We start from the raw sequence: 22,392 nt of genomic DNA, 5'->3' as shown, positions 1-22,392 counted from the left end.
CACGATCTTGGCCCACTGCACCCTCCACCTCCCGGGTTCAAGCGATTCTCCTGCTTCAGCCTCCTGAGTAACGGGGATTACAGACATGCACCACCACACTCAGCTTATTTATTAGGTGTTTTTAGGTTTATTGTAGAGACCAGACCTTGCAGTGATGCCCAGACTGATCTCAAACTCCTGGCCTCAAGCAATTCTCCTCCTCTGTCTCCCGAAGTGCTGGGATTACAGGTCCAAGCCACCATGCCCTGCCCTCATTTACTTACTTATTGTCCCCTTTTCACTTTTTAAAAAATAACTCCTAGAGTGTTGGAAAAAAGGGAAGTGATTTAAAATACACATAATTGTTTGGAGAGAAAGGTGAAAGAAGATACATCATAGATAGGAATGGAAAGAACATTTAACGGCCTGTGTAACCCAGATCAGCAGAGAGCAGGCAATTAAATCATCAACTAGTGGCTGAGAGAACAAAGAACCGTTAAAATGCATTTAATGGCAAAATAGCTAGCTAGCTTCTGCTGTGCATATTAACAAAGTAAAGGACTGGAGGGTACAGGTGCACAGTTGTTTGTGGCCTTGGTGTTCTTATAAATGGTGCTGTGGTCACTGAATGCTAACAGCTTGGCTAAAATCCTGTAAGGCAGAGCTGGGAGTGAATGTCTTTTACATACCTGGCCTCAGGAGGCCCTGCAGAGATGTGATCCTTAACCGGTCAATTCATTGGTGAGTTACCACTTAAACCTCTCTTCTAAGATATCACCATATCTAGAAACAGCTTTTGGGCTAGGGTCCAAGGTACCGCCCCTGCCCCCATTTTTTTTCTCCCTGAGCTAAAATTTTTATCTCTTACTGAATAGCTACAATGCACCACAGAAATGCGCTGAATCTCATTTTCATTTCCTGCTCTGCAATCTTGTTAGCTGATTTTTTTATCTTGCCCTGTTGTATTTGCATGATAGGTAGGTTTTCATTCAGCTTCTCAACAGTCTTTTCATAGCTTCTGTTCTGCCAAGGAAGGATTTCATTTGATTCACCCTTGAAGCAATTTTATGGAAATCATCTGCCTGGAATAAGGACAGGCTCTGGGTGGGTGAGGGTCTGAATGCATACAACCCTGGGAAGCCTTGCACACGGTCCTCTGCCCAAGATGGGAAGGGCTTCTTGCCATGCAGATAAACAAGGAGGTCTTTCCCGAAGGGGATGTGGGATATCGCTTGAAAAGGGCAACTTTTTGCCTCCTGGTGGTTATGGTAGGGGGCACAGTCTCTGTATGTCCTACTGGTACGTGGAGATGCCCTTTATAAAAGCTAGGCAGCATCTTACATTATTGAATAGAAGACTTTGATTTCTTTGGAAACACATCAAGGTAACCTACTGTATTCCTTGGTGAAACCGAAAGCATGGCGAGCCCTTAGGAGATGGTTAGGAGACATAAAAGCTGTAAGTCTGCAGGTGTGGCGCTTGTAAACAGCAAGAACTTCATCTCTGTGTTTGCAATCAGAAAGTGGTGTCTGTGTGAGACAGAGAGAGGAAAATGGGTCTGCGACATGGACTGGCAAGGTAGGCATGAAGGGTTTGGTTTTGTTTTGTTTTTAGTTAATTCACCTGCGATCTTTGATAAAAAGGGGAATATACAAATTTTGGATTCCCGAACTTTTAAAAGTATAATTTATGATAGAAATTACTCCGTGAAGTATATACACCACCTCTTTAAAAAGACTTCTGTGAGTCCAGTGTGACCTCTCCAAGTGATTCTGGGTCAGCATTTTGAGATTAAAAGTGGGAATCACCTTCAGGCTGACTTATGAACTGTGCCAGATTTTTGGGCTCAAGATCAAATTACTCGATGATGCAATTTACTTTATGTGCATTCCATTTTGTTTTGATTTCTTTTTTTTTTTTTTTTTTTTTGCCAGTAACATTCTTGCTGTCAACTATAATACCCCTCCCAGGTCAATGATGGTGTTACGTGGATTAGATATATTAGGAGCCGGGAGGATTCTGAGGTTTTAGAAAGGTTCTGTAACTAACCCAAGGTTAAGCACGTGATAAGCATCAAAGCCCAGATTAGGCAACCAGTAAGAAGCTTTTTATAATTATAAGATTGCACAGTAAATGGGTTTGAGACTGCTGGTTAAATAAGGCAAATTGAAAACATGTTATCTCTTCCCCTTCCAGAATACCACTAAAAATGACAGTGAAGGAATTTTAAAAATGGGCATAATGCCAAAAAGTAAAAAAGCACCAGGGAGAAGCAACTGAAGGAAGGCAGGGTATATGAAAGCAGGTGGAAGAGCAGGACTACTCCTAGTAGATTGAGAGAACCAGCCTCCTGCGTTCCCTAGCATGGGAAGAGGGTAGAGGTCATCAAGAAGTGAGTCAGGGCATGCCACAGAGCCAGACACACTTGGAGAAGGGCTTAGGGGAGTGAAAACGGGGCTGGTTACATGCTTCATAAAAGGCCGGATTCTCTCTCCTCCCCCAGAGCCAGTTTACTATGTGCCCCTCTCCCAGGTGGGAAATAAGATTTATTCTGGAGAAATGTAACAGCAGGCCCAGCAAAGGGCAGGACTAAGGCACTTAACTAAAAATGGGGACTTAGTGAAAGTCAACACAGTGAGGTGCCCAGCCCCACCCCATTATTTGAGCTCAATATTTCTAGACAGGAGACTGGAGGTGCCTTCCCTGGGACACTCGCTGGCCCAAGAAGAAGATGCCCCTGTCTGATGGCTGGGTCCTGCCTGACCAACCTAACAAGGCACAGCTCAGAGATATGGTGGGGTCAGTGCCAGGCCACATCAATATGATGAATATTGTAATAAAGTGAGTCACACAATGTTTTTGGTTTCACAGTGCATATAAAAGTTGTTTATACTGTAGTCTACTGTGCAGATAGTGCTATGTCTAAAAGAACAGTGTACGTATCTTAATTTAAAAATACTTCATTGCATTAGCTGAGCGTGGTGGTGGGCACCTGTAGTCCCAGCTACTCAGGAGACTGAGGCAGAAGAATGGCGTGAACCTGGGAGGCAGAGCTTGCAGTGAGCTGAGATTGCGTCACTGCACTCCAGCCTAGGTGACAGAGCAAGACTCTGTCTCAAAAAATAAAAAAAAAAGGTTCATTGCTAAAGAGTGCTAACGATCACCTGAACCTTCAGAAAGTCAGCTTTTCTTCTGATAGAGGATCTTGCCTCCACGTTGATGGCTGTTGGCTGATCAGGATGGTAGATTGGTGGCTGTGACAATTTCTTAAAACAACAGTGAGGTTTGCCACATTGATTGATTCTTTCAGGAAAGATTTTTCCATAGCATGCGATGCTATTTGATAGCATTTGACCAACAGTAGAACACCTTTCAAGATTGGAGTCAGTCATCTCAAACCCTGCCACTGTTGAATCTACCAAGTTTATGCAAAATTCTAAATTCTTTGTTGTTGTTTCAACAATGTTCACAGCATTTTCACCGGGAGTGGATTCCATCAAAAGAAACTACTTTCTCTGCTTATCCATAAAAAGCAACTCCTCATCTGTGTAAGTTTGATCATGAGATTGTAGCAATTCAATCAGATCTTCAGGCTCAATTTCTAATTCTAGTTCTCTTGCTATTTCTACCACATCTGCAATACTTCCTCCAGTGAACTCTTGAATCCCTCAGAGTCATCCGTGAGGGTTGGAGCCACCTTCTAAATTTCTGTTAAGTTTGTATTTTAACATCCTCTCATGAATCATAAACGTTCTTAATGGCATCTGGAATGATGAATCCCTTCCAGATTTCCAATTTTATCTGCCCAAATCCATCAGAGGAATCTCTATTTATGGCGGCTATAGCCTTACAAAATGTACTTCTTAAATAATAAGACTTAAAAGTCAGAAATACTCTGATTCATGGGCTACAAAATGAATGTGGTGTTAGCATGCATGAAAACAACAGTAATCTCCTCATATATTTCCGTCAGAGCTCTTGGGTGATGAGATGTATTGTCAATAAGCAGTAATATTTTGAAAGGAATTTTTTTTATCTCAGAACTAGTACTCAACAGTGGGCTTAAAATAGTCAGTAAACCATACTGTAAACAGATGTGCTGTCATCCAGGCTTTGTTGTTCTGCTGATAGAGCACAGGCAGAGTAGTTTGGCATACTTCTTAAGGGCCCTAGGGCTTTCTGAATGATCAATAAGCATTGGCTTCAACTTAAAGCCACCAGCTGCGTTAGCCACTAGCAAGAGAGTCAGCCTATCCTTTGAAGCTTTGAAACTAGGCATTGACATCCTCTCTCTAGCTATGAAAATTCTGGAGGACACTTCTTTTATTAGAAGGCTGTTTCATCTGTATTGAAAGTCTGCTGTTTATTATAGCCACTGTCATCTGTTATCTTACCTAAGTAATTTGCTGGCCAACTTGGTATAGCTTCACTCCATCAGCACTTGCTGCTTCTCCTTGCCCTTACGTTGTGGAGATAGCTTCTTACCTTAAGCCTCATGAACCAGCCTCTGCTAACTTCCAGTTTTTCTTCTGCACCTTCCTCACCTCTGTCAGCCTTCGTAGTATTGAAGAATGATAAGGCCTTGCTCTGGATTAGGCTTTTGCTTGAGGGAATGTTGTAACTGGTTTTGTCTTCTATCCAGACCACTCTGACTTTCTTCATATCAGCAGTAAGGCTGTTTTGCCTCTTAATCATGGGTTCTCTGAAGTAGCACTTTTACTTTCTTTCAAGAATTCTTTCTTTGCATTCACTACTTGGTTCACTGTTCGGTGCAAGAGGCCTAGCTTTCAGCCTACCTCAGCTTTTGACATGCCTTCCTCACTAAGCCTAATCATTTTTAGCTTTTCATTTAAAGGGAAAGAGGTGTGATTCTTCCTTTCATTTTAACTCTTAGGGGCCATTGTAGGGTTACTATCTGGCCTAATTTCAATGTTACTGTGTCTCCAGGGAAAATGGGGCAATTGAGGAGTCTAATTTTTGTCTCTTTCCTCTATTATTGCCCCCACAGCAGTCAAAACATTTTGAAGCAGGCAGTGTTTGTATCCCCAGTATTTATCAGTCTCTGGCACACACTTGAGACATCCCCTGTTCAACATTTGGATAAGTGAATTAAAGTGGATTAAGTATATTTGGAAGGCTAAACAGTGGCCTCCAGAGGTGTCCAGGTCCTAATCCCTGGAATTTATGTACATTCCCTCATATGGCAAAAGAGACTTTGCAGTTGTGGTTAAGTTAGGGATCTTGAGATAGGGAAATATCCTGAATTATCCGGGCGGGACCTGGCTGGAACCTAAATGCAATCACAGGTGTCCTTAAAGGAGGAAAACAGAGGAAAATTTGATTACAGAAGAGAAAGGCAGTGTGACCACTGAAACAAGATGCTAGGCTGCTGGCCTTGAAGATGGAGGGAGGGCCATGAGCCACGAAATGTAAGGAATGTAGGTCTAGAAGCTGGAGAAGGCAAGGAAATGGATTTTCCTCTAGAGCTGCCCAGGGGAATGCAGTCACTCCAGAACCTTGACTTTTGTTTGTTGAAACTGACTTCTGATCTCCAGAGCTGTGTGCAGTAAATGGAGTTGTTTTAAGCCAGAAGTTTATTGGAAATTTGTTACAGCAGTAGGACATGATAGGTCTATTGCCATGTAAGTTCCAATAGATATGTAAGTTCTCAGTTTTATAAATACTTCAAGAAATTGTATTGCTCCGGTCACTGAGAGAAATGCCTGCTGCAGCCTCCAAGATGCTTCACACTGTCTTACCACTTCCTGGCACAAAATGAGTTACCTCCCTGTTTTTATTTTGATATTCCTCCTTGAGGTCAGATACAACCATTGCTTTTGGACAATACCAGAGGAGGCTACTTTTAGTTCCGTGCTTCAAGAACAGTTTATTAGGCACCTGTCATCTATTAGGCACTATAACACTAGGGCCTCAGGATGTAAAATTGGAAGGAGTTGGCCTTTTTGGAGGTGAGGAGAGTATTTCCGGTGGAAATGATGTTTGGATTGAGTCTTGAATGATGAGTAAGAAGAATGTCAAGCGAAGAAAACTGGAAGACATTCCAGGCAGAGGGAGAAGGTGGAAATACAGGGTTGGTGCCGTGAACAGTGGAGTGTGCTTCCCTAGACCTTTGTGAGTCAGGGGATTTGCGAGAGAAGAACCTGGAGGAAGCTTGGGATGGTATCACTGAGGAATGTAAAGGAGAAGATGGCGAGTAGATGGAAAGACAGAAAAGAGACATTCATATAAGTATAAAGACAGAGACAGAATCAGAAAGGTCTAAGGCTGGAAGGCTGGAGTCTTGGGAAACACTCATGCTGTAAGGAGAGGCCAGAGGAGGAGCCATGCCAGACGCCCAGAATGAAAGACCAGAAAGCAATCTCACCTGGAAAGGAGATGCCATAGTAGTGGAGGAGTAGAGGGCCCCGGACAAGAAGGGAGTGGCCACTGGTGTCACAACAGCAGACAGCTCCGGCACTAGGAGGCCTGAAGATGGTTGGATTTGGCAACAAGACCTTGAGTGGAGCAATAACGTGGCAGAAAGTTTGACGCAGATTGAGGATTAAATAGTAACAAAGGAAACAAGAGTGAGAGAGAAGGATGATGACTTGAGGAACAGGTACTGTTTGCACTGACAGGCTGTGGGGGAGTGAAATGGTCATGGCGTCTGTCTGTGCAGAAGGCCTCGTCCATTTGCAAGGATCACTGGCCCTTCCTCCCATTGACTCTGCCTCCCTCCAGTTTTTAAAATTGAAGGTATATTTTAGGTACAGTAAAATTTACTTTTTTTTAATGTGCACTTCTGAGAGTTTGAGAAGTAAATACGGTATTACCATTACGGCAGTCAGTGTAGAATAGCTTTGTGATCCCAGAACATCCTCCCATGCCTCCTCTGTAGTCGGCCCCTTGCTCTCCCTTCCAGCCCCTGGCAGCCACGGCTCTGTTTTCTGTCCTTGTGGCACCTGCTGAGTATCATTTTATGCTGTCATGTATTAGAACTAGTGATTTGATTTTCTTAATCTGGGGCTCTCAATCTTCCCGTCAGAGGTAGTTTTGTGTATTTACTCTTGTACTCCCTACAATAATTTGAAACTCTTTTGGATCTTGTTATGGGGCTCATCAAATGCCAAATATAGAATCGAGTATTTTTGCAAGTAACTTCTTGAAATGTGTTATAAGAAGGAAGCTTTTGTCTTATGACTGTTGTATTTTTGTGTGCTTTCTGAATATTTTTCTTAATGCATTTGGCCCATTGAGGGAAAAGCAAAAGTTATTGTCAGGATAGTTAACTAACTGCAACTAAGAATATTCTAAACTGATTTAGTTTTAAGTTTAAAGATGCATTTTCCATTGGATCTACTGCCATGGGTCCAATAGTCACTAATGCCGGCTTATATAGTGACAGTGTACTTAGTAGTCTGAAGTAGACAATTAACTTTTAGTCTCTGATTTCGTTGAATATCTTTTGTTTGTTTGTTTTTGGCCTGCTTCTGGATCAGTTCTTCTTAAACCCACATCTTTGTTTATGTATGCTTATTGTCGCTGGAGTTTTTTATGTTTATAATAATTACCTTGGCCATTATCAGTACACAATACAGCCATGCATCTCTTAAGAACAGAATTATGTTCTGAGAAATGCACACTTAGGCAGTTTCATTATTCTGCAAACGCCGTAGAGTGGACTTCTGGAAATCTAGATGGGCCAGCCTTCTGTACATGTGGGTTCTGTGGTATTGCATATTGCTCCCAGGCTACAGACCTGCACAGCATGTTACTGTACTGAATACTGTAGGCAGTTGTAACACAATGATAAGTATTTTTGTATCTGAACATAGAAAAGGTACAGTAAAAATACTGCATGAAGGATCAAAAGTGGTGCACCTGTATAGGTCGCTTACCATGAATGGAGCTTGCAGGACTGACTAAAAGCTGCTCTGCGTGAGTCAGTGATTGAGTAGTGAGTTAATGTAGGACATTATGCTACTGCAGACTATAAACACTACATTAGGCAATACTACATTTATTATTTAAAAAAGTACTTAATAATAATTAACCTTAGCTTATGGGTAACTTTTCTACTTTATAACTTTATTTTCTTAACTTTTTTACTCTTTTGTAATAACACTTAGCTTAATGCATACATTGTACAATTGTACAAAAATGCTTTCTTTATTATATCTCATTCTGTAAGCTTTTTTCTACTTAAAAGAATTTACTTTTATTTTCTGAACTTTTTTTGGTTTTGAGTAATATGTTGGATTCCCATGTAATGACATCTATAATGTCACTAGACGATAGTAGTTTTTCAGCCTCATGATAATCTCGTGGGACTGCCACTGGTACATGTGCTGCATTGCCGACCGAAGCAGCATTATATAAGCAGCATAAGGGATTAATTACCCACTAAAACAAATAGGCTAGTTTCCTTTTGTGCAAGTCTAGGACTATACCATGTCAATAACTCACCTTTTATCTTTTAAAATAGTTTACTTGCTGCTTCTGCCCCTGACTCTAAAGGGACATAATGTCAGTACTAATCCCATTTGGTTGCAAACAGCAAATAGGTAAATGATTTGCCTTTTCAAGGTCTAGCCAGTATTCTTTGGTGGCTTTGGATTGTGTGTGTTCTGAGTGATTCAGGTTCTGTTTTCTAGTTTCTCAGCAATAATTCTTATTCCTTCAGAAATCATTGTGGCAAGCATTGGCATAACCAAAAGCCTTTGGAATGCCTGTAGGTTTTCTTCAGGTTTGCAGATGTTCACTGTATTATGTTTCTTTTTAGTCAAAACCTTAAGTCAGGGTGAAAAAAATCGATTTGATGAGAATACACCTTGGAGAACTGACCTGGCAGCAGTTTATTAAGAAATAAATGAATAACACCTGGAGGTTTGCGTTTACCACCTGCTCATATGAATTATTGGTGTAATGGGGCTGCTAAAAATAGATAAATTTTTAAACTGCATTAATAAGCATTTGGGCAGTTGCTCCCACTATTTTGTGTGGGTTGGACCATATTTGAATGTTGTGTTAAGTTCGGGTCATTTCAAAGGAAACATTTAAGAAGTTTGAAAGTTGCAATGAGGTATTTTTGGCTCCTTTTAACAGAGCTCACAGACAAGAAACCAGCAGTCTAGAGGGAGGTGCTCACAGAGCAGTAAGCTTCATGTCATTCGAGGGGTTCAGAATAGAGTATTTGCTTCATAAGTAGCGGCTGTTTTCTGGAATGTTCTCCCCACTTCCCATGGCTGAAACAATGCCCACACATAGTGATTACACATATGAGGAAGAGACGAATGACCATCTCTTAGGAAAGATGTCCTGGAGGGATCCTTGTGTTAGATGGACAGTATGGCCTCAGGTGCCACCCCTTCCATGAAGATGGTATGATTTCCCTCAAAGACCAATGATTTTATGTGAAAGAGATGATTAGCTGATGACGTTTTAAACCAAGTTATAGGATTTGTGGATAAAATTTGACTTTAGAAACTGACCTTTTATGTATTTTCTATTGCTAAATTGTGCTCTAGACTTTATGAACATTGTAAGCTTTATAAACATTATGCTGTTTTAGCGATACTGTAATGAAAAGACAATATTTGCTACACCACTGATCACCAAGATTAATCTGGCTGGCTTGAGTGGCTACTCAGGTCACCTCTGGTGCCCTCATTGAGTCAAAAATGATGACTTTCCCAGACAGAGGGAAACTGTTTTCAATATTGATTCTACAAGTAGCCATGTTCCTCTTTTGACAGTTTCTAAGAATAGCAATACCTCTTTCTGATGATGCCATTTACATAATCACAAAATAACAACTTCTGCTGTTCGTGAACTAGTGAAAAGCAGAATGAGAGGAGGAAGTAATCAAAAATGAGATGTAGACGTGCATCCGAACTGGAAACCAGAAGATTTGGTCAAACAAATACAAGGAAATCGTTGTGTATGAGCTATGTGGTATTTCTTCAGAGATTTGATACACAAACTAAGAGATATCCATCCTGCTCTTTGTTCCTTTTTCATTCTTTTGATGCCATCCTCTCTCTTCCATTATAGAGCACCAAAACTACTTTGGAATAGATGAAAACCTTGGTCCAGTGGCCGTCAGCATCCGGAGAGAGAAGGTGGAAGATGCCAAGGAGAAAGAAGGATCCCAGTTCAACTACAGGGTGGCTTTCAGGACAAGTGAGGTAATGGGGCTGCTTGCCATTGTTATTGGGCTAAAGTCTGAATCTCCTTTGATGTTACTGCTTGAGTTTGTTTTAGATAGGGTACTGAATTTATTATTTTTTTTAATGTTAATGATTACAACATTTAAGATAATTAAAAAGGGCATTGCAGTATTTTATTCCAAATGAAAAATTTGGAAACATGCCATGGATATTAAGTGGCTGTATTAGTTCATTCTCACACTACTATAAAGAACCACCTGAGACTGGATAATTTATGAAAAAAAGGTTTAATTGACTCACAGTTCCGCGGGCTTAACAAGAAACCTGACTGGGAGGCCTCAAGAAACTTAATAATCAAGACAGAAGGTGAAGAGGAAGCAATCTTGCCATGCTGGATCAGGACAGAAAGAGAGTAAAGGGGGAAGGGCCACACACTTTTAAACCATCAGATCTTGTTGGAGTTCACTCACTGTCCTGAGAACAGCAAGGGGGAAATTCACCTCTGTGATCCAATCCCCCCTACGAGGCCCCTTCTCCAATTTGACATGAGATTTGGGCAGGGACACAAATCTAATCCGTATCATTTTGCCCCTGGCCCCACCTAAATTTCATGTCCTTCTGACATGGCAAGATACAATTATCCCTTCTCGGCAGTCCCCTAGTCTTAACTCACTCCAGCATTAACTCAGAAGTCCACAGAAGAAAAGCTCATCTGAGACAAAGCAAGTCCCTTCCATTGATGAGCCTGTAAAATCAAAAACAAGTTAGTTATTTCCAAGATGGAGTGAGGGTACAGGGAGGGGAAAATGTTCCCATTCCAAATGGGAGAAATTGGCCAAAACGAAGGGGCAGACCCCATGCAAGTCCAAAACCCAGCAGGAAAGTCACTACTACCCACGCTTTGTTACATTGAGGACCCAGGTTAGATTCTTGCTTGTCTTGCTTTTAGTGGAAAGTGAGATTGTTGTATAAATTATACAACATGTATAGCTAAATAGGTAGATATTGATTTATATAGCGAATTAAGTCTGAAGCTGGGCATGGTGGCACATGCCTGTAGTCCCAGCTACTCAGGAAGCTGGGGTGGGAGGATGGCTTGAGCTCAGGAGTTGAGGCTGTAGTGCAGTATGGCTACACCTGTGAATAGGCCCTGCACTCCAGCCTGGGCAATATAGCAAGACCCTATCTCTTAAAAAAGAAAAGAATTAGATCTGTCCAGCACTTTAGGTTTTATCCTTTTAGCTCATTTTAATTAGAGGGATATATATTTGGCAGATATCCAGAATATGTATTTTGGTTAACTGCTTCTAGATCAGAGAAAACACAGAACCCTTTTCTAGTTTCCAGCTGCATGAACATGTGTACCCCTGTTTATCTTACCTAGTCCACAGGTGTCCCAGTGACCTAGGCTCTATTCTAGGTGTATGTGAGATAAAGCCCCTTTCTTGAAGTGATGTATTTTAAGTTATAGATCTATGCTGTTCAATTCAGTAGTCACTAGCCGCAGGTGGCTACTTAAATTAAATTTAAATACTTAATTTAAATATTAAATTTAAAACAACTAAACAAAATTAGAAATCCTTTTCCTTAGTGACATTAGTGATTCCAGGTGTTCAATAGCTGATGTGGCTAGGGGTTCCTGTATTAGCATAGACAGAGAACATTGTCCTCATTTGCAGATAGTTCTGTCGGCCAGTGTTATGGAACGTTATGCAAACGTCAGGTATCCTTATGACTGCCGTCAACCCAGCTCCTGTTGTTAGTAGTCTGAGGACTCTAACCAGAGTCAGAGAGAGGTTGGATTAGAACTAGGTCTCTTGATTTATGGTTCTGGAGTTTTCTCTCTCATCATATTAGATCTTAGACACCCGCTCCAAATACTGATTGCAAGTTTCTGTGGTGAGTTTGAGGACACCTAAAAAATCATGAGACAAAATTTAGTGGCAGTTTTCTCAGCCCTGAATCACCCTGCCCATGGATGCCACTGGCTGCTGCTCCCCTGTTCAGCCTCAGGAATGGTCATTATGGAAAATTTAAGATAAGAAAGGGAGTGGAAGAAAAGAAGATGGAGAGATAGCAGAAAGAGAGGATGGAAGAAGAGTGATCAGGTCCAGGATCACTCAGGTCCAGGATCATGGTCAGGTCCAGGATCATCATGTCTGGTTTCTTCTCTGTTTCAACCTTCTCATGTGGGTTCAGAGTTGTAGGAATGTCCTGATTTTCATTGCATTGCTCTGCCTTGCTTCTCCTCATTCTTGGGCATATATCTGCTCATTTCCACTCTGCCTGGCTTGTTCCTGATCTTTGTATACTGTTACTGTTTAAAGACTCCTTGAGTTTTGGTTTTGTTTCCTTAAATGTTACACTTTAGCCCCGTTCGCTATACTCAGAGCCTTACTTCTCTTTTTCCTGTCTGAAGGCAGCCAAACAGTTAGGCTATGAGTAGGTCATTGAGAATCAATATTAACCGAAGTCTTATGTTTTGTCCCTGCAGCTTACAACACTGAGAGGAGCAATTTTAGAAGATGCTATACCCTCTACTGCTAGGCATGGTACCGCACGAGGACTACCTCTCAAAGAAGTTTTGGAATACGTCATTCCAGAGCTGAGCATTCAATGTCTGCGACAGGCTTCCAACTCACCCAAGGTTTCAGAGCAGCTGCTCAAGCTTGATGAACAAGGGGTGGGTATAATGTGAGATTGTATGTTTGTGTGTGAATTTGTGTCTGTTTCTAAAAGTTTTAGAGTTTTCCCATCTGTCTTGTAAGATCATTTATTTTAAATGCCTTAGAACATTTTCTCTTTAGTTTTTCCCAAATATGTTTTTATACTAGTTTGGAAACATGATGCCATTATAGTGTAACACACCTCCTGCTGAGTTGTGACTTTTTGTTCTTACCAAGGTTTTGGTGTGTCCCAGCTTGCAAGAGTGCATCTGATTGCATGATTAATAGAAGTCGATAGTGGTTTTTTCCCAGGGTTTAAAAATCTCGTGTTGGCCCTTTCCCTGAACCAACATTTATTCTTCTCTACTATGTGGAAGGCATGATGCTGACAGATGGGTGTGAACAGCAAGCGTTAGGAAGATTGAAGCTGACTAAGACCTAGTCCGTGGCCTATGGGAACAGTAAGACTAAGAGCAGAAAGACCTCTCCAAGGCAGAATATGGTAAGAGATCTTGGAGAGGTGTAAAGGCAGTGAGTACTTTGGGGAAAGAAGAAATAACATCTGGCTGGGCACCTCTCCTGAAGAGGTGGCATTTTAACTGGGCCTTTGGACTTGGATAGAATTCTAAGAGGGAGACATGAATAGTTGCTGTTTTAGGAACTATGACTAGTTTCTTTACAAAGAAAAGAGAGGTTTTGAGGTGGTTTGGGGTGGGGAAAGTAAGTTGAGACTAGAACGAATGAGACCTGGAATGCTAGGCCAAGGAGCTTGCACTTGATTCAGGAGGCAATGGGGAGCCATTGAAGGTTTTCCATCAGGATGTGATGTGATCGGAGCTGTCTTTTAGGAAGATTATTCTGGTAGAAGAGAATTGTACAGGCTGATGAAGATAGAGACTGATGGCTGTGTGGAGACCAATTATGTGATTATTGACATTGTCCAGGAGAGAATTAATGATGAACAGGATTGAAATGGTGGTTCAGAATATGGAAAAAAGGTCTTTTAAGTTTCAGGTGCAAAATAACTCACAGAGGAAACTGAGCGTTACATGCTCAAGTGCATGCAATTTATTTTAAATGAGTGGATTTGTTTTTAAATCCATGATTTTAAAGAGACAGTGACAATGTATATTTTCAGAATTTCCCAGGTAGCATTCTTCTGCATGTTTTAGAGGGAATATGAAGTATTTCTTGGTTGACCAGATAATACTGTGGTTAAAGTTGAATATTTGACATCTCAGATGGCTAGAATTCTAAAGGTGATGAACCTAATTGGTCTAACAGGTTAACAGTGCATTATTAGCAAAAAGAAGCAGATATTGTAACACCCAGAATGAATAAACTTGAGATCTGTCTGTCTCAGGAATGAAAGCTGACATTAAAAACAAAAAACAAAAAAAAACAAACCATGCTCTAAACTTGTGCGGGTGAGTTCTAAAATTGTGTAATACACAGAATAGATTTACCATTATGACTATTATGACTGGTAAAGTATGTGGAATATATGAAATGTTCATGAAACATACATGAACAATATATGAAACAGTTGATGAAAACATGTTATGGCAGGATAGAGAGGATACATCGGGGTGGGTTGAAAGTGCTCAGAGTTCGGGCAGGCTTGATGAGAAGAATAGCATTCATTTGCATGTTGTAAGACAGTTGGTGTAAAGAACTTGCCACCCATGTGTTAGGTGGTTCTTGATCCCTTTGTAGGATATGTCGATTCTCCCTTTAAAATGTTTCACTGTCCCACAGGTCGGGCACCTAGTGGGTGAGGCATTCATTTGGTCCCTGAGGCTACTCTAGAAAGTTTTACAGATGGTTCATGTTCCCCAGAAGCCCTCAGGGCTCTGCCGCTGCCACCATCTAGGGCTTCTTTTACCAAGCAGTGAAAAGAGACATTATGGCAGCTGCAAGTTGACTGATGTAACCATCAGTCTGTATCCTCATGAGCCTGCTTTAGGCATTGGTGAATGTGGCTACCTTTCTTCTTCTACCAGAATAATCTTCCTAAAATACAGCTCTGATCATGCCACATCCTAATGGAAAACTTTCGATGGCCCCCTATTGCCTTCTGAATCAAGTGCAAGCTCCTTTGGAATTCTGTCGGTGTAGTCAGATAGGTCTAGAAACCAGGCAGTTGTAAAAACCAGGCATTTTAAGTATTTTTACTGAACACCTATTTACAGTCTGATGTCAATGAATGAATTTAGAAAATTGGAGTCTGCTTTGATAAAACCACTGCATTTCATATCTCTAGTAGCAGTTCATGGGCTTTTCTTTAGATTTTATATTTGTTTGACTTTGGTATACTTTCTTAATGGTGTTCAAACTTAAGCACAAGATGGCATTTTAACTCCCTAAAACTCTTAATGGTATCAGATTCCCATTATACATGAGGAAAACATATTGTTCATATTCATCTCTGAAAGAGATTGAGCAGCTTTTTTTAACATCCCAGTTTCTAAAGAATCCTTACAAATTGCCACTAACCTGTTAGGGTGGTGGAGAGTTTATTCCAAGCGGTGCTGTTTCTTTATTCATTTTCCTAATAGTAAATCTTCCCAGGAAGGGATGAGCCAATTTTGTTATTGTTCTAAGGGTTTGTTAATCTTGAAAATATATTTAAAATACAACCTAATTATGGGCCGGGCGTGGTAGCTCATCCTTGTAATCCCAGCACTTTGGGAGGCCGAGGTGGGTGGATCATTTGAGGTCAGGAGTTCGAGACCAGCCTGGCCAGCATGGTGAAAACCCATTTCTACTAAGTATACAAAAATTAGCCGGGTGTGATGGTGGGCACCTGTAATCTCAGCTACTAGGGAGGCTGAAGCATGAGAATCGCTTGAACCGGGAGGCAGAGGTTGCAGTGAGCCAGGATCTCGCGACTGCATTCCAGCCTAGGCGACAGAGTGAGACTCTGTCTCAAAAATATTGTGTGTGTGTGTGTGTGTGTGTAACCTAATTACATATATTGTTAGTTTCTGCTCTTTTGGAGTTTGCAAACCATCCTGGTTTGTCATGTAGCCACTGAGTATATGTGCTCTGTACAAGACAGGTTTCAGAAGTAGGAGATTCTGTGGGTGTTTAGATCATTCCTTCTGTTCCTTCAGTTTGGTTAGATGTTTTGAGGAGGAAGACTCGAACACTATGGAGAATTTTCAGGAAAGTAAATATTAAACAAGACCTTGATGGTTTTGCTACTTTATCTACGTAATTTCACTTCTCTAGTTCTAAAATCCCATTTTTCCTTTTTAAAAAGGCTATCCCAATGTATTTAATAGGTAAACTCATAAAATTATAGAGGTTGACTGTAAACAAAGTGTTATTTAGATGAATTATGACAGCTCACGATCTTAGAATATTATGAAATCCTTAACAGAGTTATTAATTGGTTCTCAAGGCCAACTGTCCGATTCCCCTCTTGTCCTCTCACCCCAGATGTATACGTTTACTCAAATATCAGATTTGTTTCAACCGAAGTCAAGCAGGTCTAAATAAATGAGACTACATACTTAGAACAAGTAGGCTGAGTCAGGAGAATGGAGGGGAAGGGATTTATTGCACACTCAAATATATGCTGTAGACAGTTCTGAGGCTTGGTTTTTTTCTCACCTTCATTTGAATGTAAATTTTCTTGTCAATAATAACAAAGCTTCTGGCCTTGGAAATAGAGCAGCCAGTTCTTATCCTGTCTCAGAAAGAAAATGGGACGTGGGTTGGATCCTCTGCTGTCTGGGCAGTGTGTATGTATGTCCAGCTGTCAGCACTGAAGCCATAGGGAATTTTGACCAGTGAATATTTTTAGTTTGCAGCAGTGCTTGTGTCCAAATGTGAGCCTAGTTCTATCCCAGGACTGTGGGACTGCCACAGCTCTTATCAGATCCATTAAATAAAGGTTACTACAGTAGACATAAGTATTAGGCTTAGCTTGAGGTTTAATGAAGCCTTGGTCTGAGAGAATGAGGAATGTTAGTGTACGGAATCTGGAGTCCCTCCTTTACTTTATATTATGATGGAGCTGAAGAAGTATGTTGCTAGCTTTCTGATATACCCCGGGAGTTTAGTAGTTGATACCACATTTCAGTTGTTTTCCAGGTTTCTGAAAGAGACTCTGGTGAGAGAGATATCTTTACTGAACATTTCATTCTATTTCATTATTGATTTCATTATTGTTTTACTGGAATCACCTTTGTTGTAAACAAGCTACAGTTCTTTACTGTGATTCACTGGAGATATTTCTGTCTCCTAAGTTTCACCTGGCAAACTGGTCAAAAGTAGGCATGACTGGCAAATACCTGTGAGTGGTAAACTTGTGCCATGCCATGTGTGTAGCAAGGTGTTTTCTTTGGAGTCAGAGTATGGCAGCTGTCCTAAGACACTTGAGGGCCTTGAAATCTGCTTTAGTCACATCCACTGATTCGCATGGGCCCAGGAGCTTCTTAGATGGAAATGCAAATCCTGTTCTAGATCCTGTTAGGATCTAGACACAGGCTGGTGTGTCCGATGGTTGGGAAGAGAGGGGTGTGAAGTTGACAGTACAACAGTCAGTAATGAAGTCTCATGAAATGTCAGTTGTCCAGTTGTTTGGCCTTTGCCTGAATGAGAGTTCACAGAAATAGCAAGCCCACAAGACTCTCCGAGTCAGAGAGGAAGTGTGCCAGGCTGGTGACGGCTCTGCTTGGCATGCCATGCACACCCTGGGCTCCCGAACAGCTCTATTCCAGGACTCCCCATTCAAGAGCTGGATGGGAGAAGAGAAGAGGAAGGGGTTTCCTCCTAGAGATGCCAGAGCAGACTGAGGCAAGCTGCCTTTGTGTCCTGGGGCAATGGAGACAAAGATGGCCTTCAGATGATGTGGCACGTGGCAGTGGCAGTGGTCTCAGATAAGCAGAAGGTAAAGGAGCAGAGGATGGGCAAACAGGGACAGCAGCCACCGGGGCAGAGTGACCTCTGAGGCTGAGGATGATGGTGCAGCAATTCTACTGGGTGCAGAGGAAGCAGGGGGCACTGAGATGCACAGGCATTGGAGTGAGTTAGTATTCTGCGGTATTCATGGTGGACTCTAATTACAGCCAGAGCCAAATAACTGGGGAGCTGAAATCCTCCTCTCACAGCGAAAGAGAAATCAACTAACATCGTTGTCCACAATGGGAAGTGGTCATTTTCAGGCCACATTTTAGTAATCTTATAGATTCCAACAATCAAAGATGTCACCAACATCTATGTAATAATTGGTAATCATGGTAGTTTCTCTGATGCACTTTAAGATCCTGAAATGTCTTCTCAGTCACTCAGGAGCAAATAATGTTTACAATAAAATGAGGTTAGGCATTTTTATTGTACTTAATATTTTTTGAAGATGATTGTCTGTTCTCAGTAAATGTGGTATCTCATTGATTTAGATAATTGAGTTGATCAGAAACATTGATTCCTCAATCTCTGGGTGAATAGACATTTTTCTTCTTGACCCTGCTAAAGTAGTAGCTCAATAAATTCATAATGTTAGGTATTGAGTAGGATATGCACACCGTCTCATATCCCCAGACTCAAGGTACAGATCATTTTCCTCGCTGTGCAGTTGGGGATCTCCTGGCCTTGACAGGGTCCCAAGGCCCATGAACTGCAATGCCATAGCATCCATCAGTGTAGGTAGCTGATTCAGTCAGATTGTAAACAGGTGATATTTCCTTTTATAGTCTCTCAGCACTTAGTCAAGATCCGAATACATTCAGGATATGTGGGTAGTTGACTCTACCTGCTCAACTCTTAAGTTTATCCAGCATGCAGTAAATGTTTCCTGATGTCTGCTAAGGTCACCCAGGCAGATGTCGCCTGCCTTTCTTGCATAGTATGTTGTCATTAGGGTAATAATATGGATGAGACTGCTGTCATCATTTTGCTGCTCAAGGGAAATGAGTATCATTTTGCCTTATTTTACTAAGAGAGTCAGCTATGAATTTTGATTAAAGGCTCTATTTTACAGCTTGGTAATAAAAGTGAACAGTGTTATGGATTGATGTCTTTAGGGAATTGGCAATGTCTGATAATCTGTCAGCCTTTCAGGCTCAGATTGCTGGTAGTAAGATTAAGAGCTCTGATTGCATGAGTGAGAAGTAGTTCCTCTTTGGGGGACATAAGAAAGGTATAAAAATGCCTCCAGTTTCTTACTGGCCTTGGGAGGAAGTCCCATGGCTTCCAGCATGAACGTGGCATTGACTGTAAGATAGGACTACAGCAGAAGCTTCTCAACTGCTATTAGATTCTTTGTGGTACACTGTATATTTAGCAGATGTTTTCAAGATAGTAAAAAATGTAACAAATGAATATAATTGTATAGCCAGAGTTACTTTTTTATGGCAACAAAACATTTTAATGTTTATATACATGTATCACAATTTCCATTGGAATTTCTACCCTTACCAGACCTTAATTTGGTTTGTTTTTTCCTTATAGTCTTACATATTTACAAGAAATACATAAAATTCAAATAAAGAAGTAAAAGGTATTACTAGAGAGAGAAACTTTTAAAAGTTTGTAGCCTTTTTTCTTTCCAACTTAGAAGATCATCCTAATTACTATATGAAGTGTGTAAGATTAAGTATTTCCACAGTTCTATTTTTAAGTAGATGCTTGAACCTTGACTTCCTATCCTTTTTGGAAACCTGGCAAATCCCACATGACCGTAGCCGTACATTTAATTTGTTGGGGTTTCTACATGTTTCCAGCTATATTCTGGGGTTTCTGGGTTATTATTTGTAGCATCTCACACAGTGGCAGTTGCTACTCTTTTGCTTATTCACTCATGGGAATTGTTCTGGCATGCTCTCCTAGAACAATTCTCAGCTTCTGTAGTTTTAATTTTACTGGAAGTTAGCTTGTCTGATATGCTTTGCCAAGTAATTATATTTCTCCCCCATTTCAGCTGAGCTTTCAGCACAAGATCGGGATCCTTTATTGCAAGGCAGGCCAGAGCACGGAGGAAGAGATGTATAACAATGAGACGGCGGGACCAGCTTTTGAAGAATTCCTTGATCTTCTGGGCCAGAGAGTCCGACTGAAAGGATTTAGTAAATATCGAGCTCAGCTGGACAATAAGAGTAAGTTTAATGCTGATGTGTGTGCACATTTTCAGTTCTCCAGAGGCAGGCATGCTGCATAAATCCAAGTAAGTGATCACATGCCCTCCTGTTCCCGACCCCAGAAGCAGCCTAGAAAGCTTATTTGGAATAGAGTTTAGATTTCCTCAGATGAACAAAGGAAACACATTTCTCAAGAGATATATGCTTCACGTTGTAAGCTCAAAGGGTCAATTCTTTTTCCTTTGTAACACCAGCAGAGAGATTGCCCAGTGTTTCATGAAGAATTGTTTAATATTTTCTTCTTTCTTTTACCCTAACCTCTTCGATTATACCCTTGTTTCAGTATACCAAGGACAAGCACTGCATTTATTTCTAAGAGACAAAATATTAACACATCCATTCATGCTGTGTTATTGGGCTTATTTTGTTCATTTCTAGATTCATGATGTTAACCAGGGAGGTGGAGCAGTGGTTAAAAAGCGAGTGCATCTTCACACAATATCCCCTTATAACAGACTTGCACATGTACCCCCTGGATCTAAAATTAAAAAAAAAAAAAGCTGATGCGTCTTATTTTTCAAGGATTTTATTTGGATCCCCTTGAGTGGGGGCACCTACTAGCTATACAGTGGCAGATTGACTGGCCAATCCAAAACATGGGCTTTATGCCCTCCTAGGATGCATGAATTTGTCTAATATCTACACATAGATATCATGTTTCTCCTGATGTCTATAAGTTCTATATATTTTATCTTTGTGCTGTTATTTAGTTGCTATGAGTATCTGAAATACCAGGCAGAGTAATTTGATGTATATTGGAAAATTCTGCTTATTATCAAACAAGTGCTTGCTCTTTGAGTGAAAAGAGATGAACAGAGAGTCTAAACTTGGAGGATCTGAAGGCGCTTCTTCACACGACTCCTAGAAGGAATGGTGACGTGGAGGTTTTCTATGTGGGAACGTCAGGGTGTGGCCGAGCTGTGATTGGAACCGAGGTGGCCTAATGCCATGTCTTCCTGCCTTCTGTTCTCCTTAGTCGCCAAGCCCTGTCCCTAAGTCTACTGAACTTGGGACTGTCACTGATACTCCATCTGGATGAGGGTGGCGCCTATAGTCAGTTCTGTTGTTAGACCTGTTTTTGAAAGTAGCAGTTACAGGATAGTTCACAAGCCCCTGCGATGGTATAAACTCACACATGGGGCCCCTAGTTGTCCCCTGCACACGCCAGGGCTGGAGCTGGACTGTTAATATGTATAATGCCCATGCCTCAGAAATAATTCATAGTACCCAAAATATGAATATCTATATATTTTAAGAAAGACGAATGAGATCTTCTCTGATTTCCTTTTTTTTTTTCGAACTCCTCTTTTCTGTAAAGAACCATTCACCCCCTAGAGATGCTGATATTCTGTCCTTAAGGAGGTCCCTCCAGGAAAACCACTGCTGATGTGTGAACTATTACTGTGATTGTGTGTCATCTGTCTTCAGTGAATTGGATTGAGAAAACATTTAAAGAATTTCTGATCTGTGTCATCTGTAAAACTATAACATAGATAATCCAAGTATTTTCCTACATATAGAATTTACATTGGCTTTGCATTTTTATGACATAGGCCTTATCTTTGATACATTGCAGATGTAGTATTAAGCACCTTAGCTCAAGGAGATGAGAACATCTAGAAACTAGAGTTTGATATGTTGACTTTAATAATAAATATGTAAGTTATTTTTATGAGCAAGGCATTCTGTGAGATGCGAAGAAGTCTGATATTCTTTTAGTAGAGAGGAGATATGTAAGAATTAGGTATGGGAGAGTGGTCAGATAAAAATTACGTCTTTTGAGGAACAGACACATAAAAATCTTCCTTCTAGAATTTGGGGGACTTAAGTTCTAGTTAGAACTCTGTCTGCCCATAAAACTTAGGTCAAATCTGGGCCTCAGATTCCTCACAAGGAGAGCTCAGGATGTTGGGCTAGAATATCTGGGATTTCCCTTTCAGCTCTAAAATGGGTTCTCTCTTGAACATAAAATGAAATGGGATAGGAACATAGAGGATTTGAGCCACTAAGATGCTCTGTTCACTAGAGGAGAGTACAGAATCCCAGCCATGAAAAGCCTTTATTGAGCTGGGTGCAAAGAATAATAAAACTGATAGCCTGTATCCCTTTTTGAACAGAAATATTTATAGCAAACCCCAGAACAACAAGCCTTGTTAGTGTATATTCTCCATTATCTGACTGATATTTGACATAAAAACTTCCAGAATATTTAATTTTAGAAATTCTTGTTTTAGTATGGCTTGAGATAGACAAATTATTATCACATTTTAAGAAGTAGTTCCCCCCCTCCCCACGCCCTGGCCAGTGCATCTTTCTTTCTTCCTTGCAGTTTCCTAAATCTGAAACCTAGTATCAGTCAGCATTTCTCTTTCTGAATTTGAACCACCCCGATAGCAGTGTTGTGATGGGTGTCACTGAACATACTAGCCCTTC

At 40.8% G+C, this 22,392-nt stretch overlaps 1 protein-coding gene across 7 annotated transcripts in view; it reads left to right on the top strand.

Annotated features, from left to right (window-relative positions):
- SIPA1L2 (signal induced proliferation associated 1 like 2) overlaps nucleotides 1-22,392 on the top strand; it is a 231,949-nt gene that overhangs the window by 126,858 nt on the left and 82,699 nt on the right. For all 7 annotated transcript variants that reach the window (XM_030935894.1, XM_030935895.1, XM_030935889.1 and 4 more), the window contains 3 exons: nucleotides 10,033-10,166; nucleotides 12,643-12,831; nucleotides 19,743-19,917. In XM_030935894.1, the coding sequence (XP_030791754.1) occupies nucleotides 10,033-10,166; nucleotides 12,643-12,831; nucleotides 19,743-19,917 (498 nt within the window). The remainder of the gene's footprint in view (nucleotides 1-10,032; nucleotides 10,167-12,642; nucleotides 12,832-19,742; nucleotides 19,918-22,392) is intronic.

Source organism: Rhinopithecus roxellana, chromosome 8 (assembly GCF_007565055.1).
Source record: "Rhinopithecus roxellana isolate Shanxi Qingling chromosome 8, ASM756505v1, whole genome shotgun sequence".
Taxonomy (NCBI): domain Eukaryota; kingdom Metazoa; phylum Chordata; class Mammalia; order Primates; family Cercopithecidae; genus Rhinopithecus; species Rhinopithecus roxellana.
The sequence above is the reverse complement of the archived record's forward strand: the minus strand, read 5'-3'. Positions and strand labels throughout refer to the sequence as shown.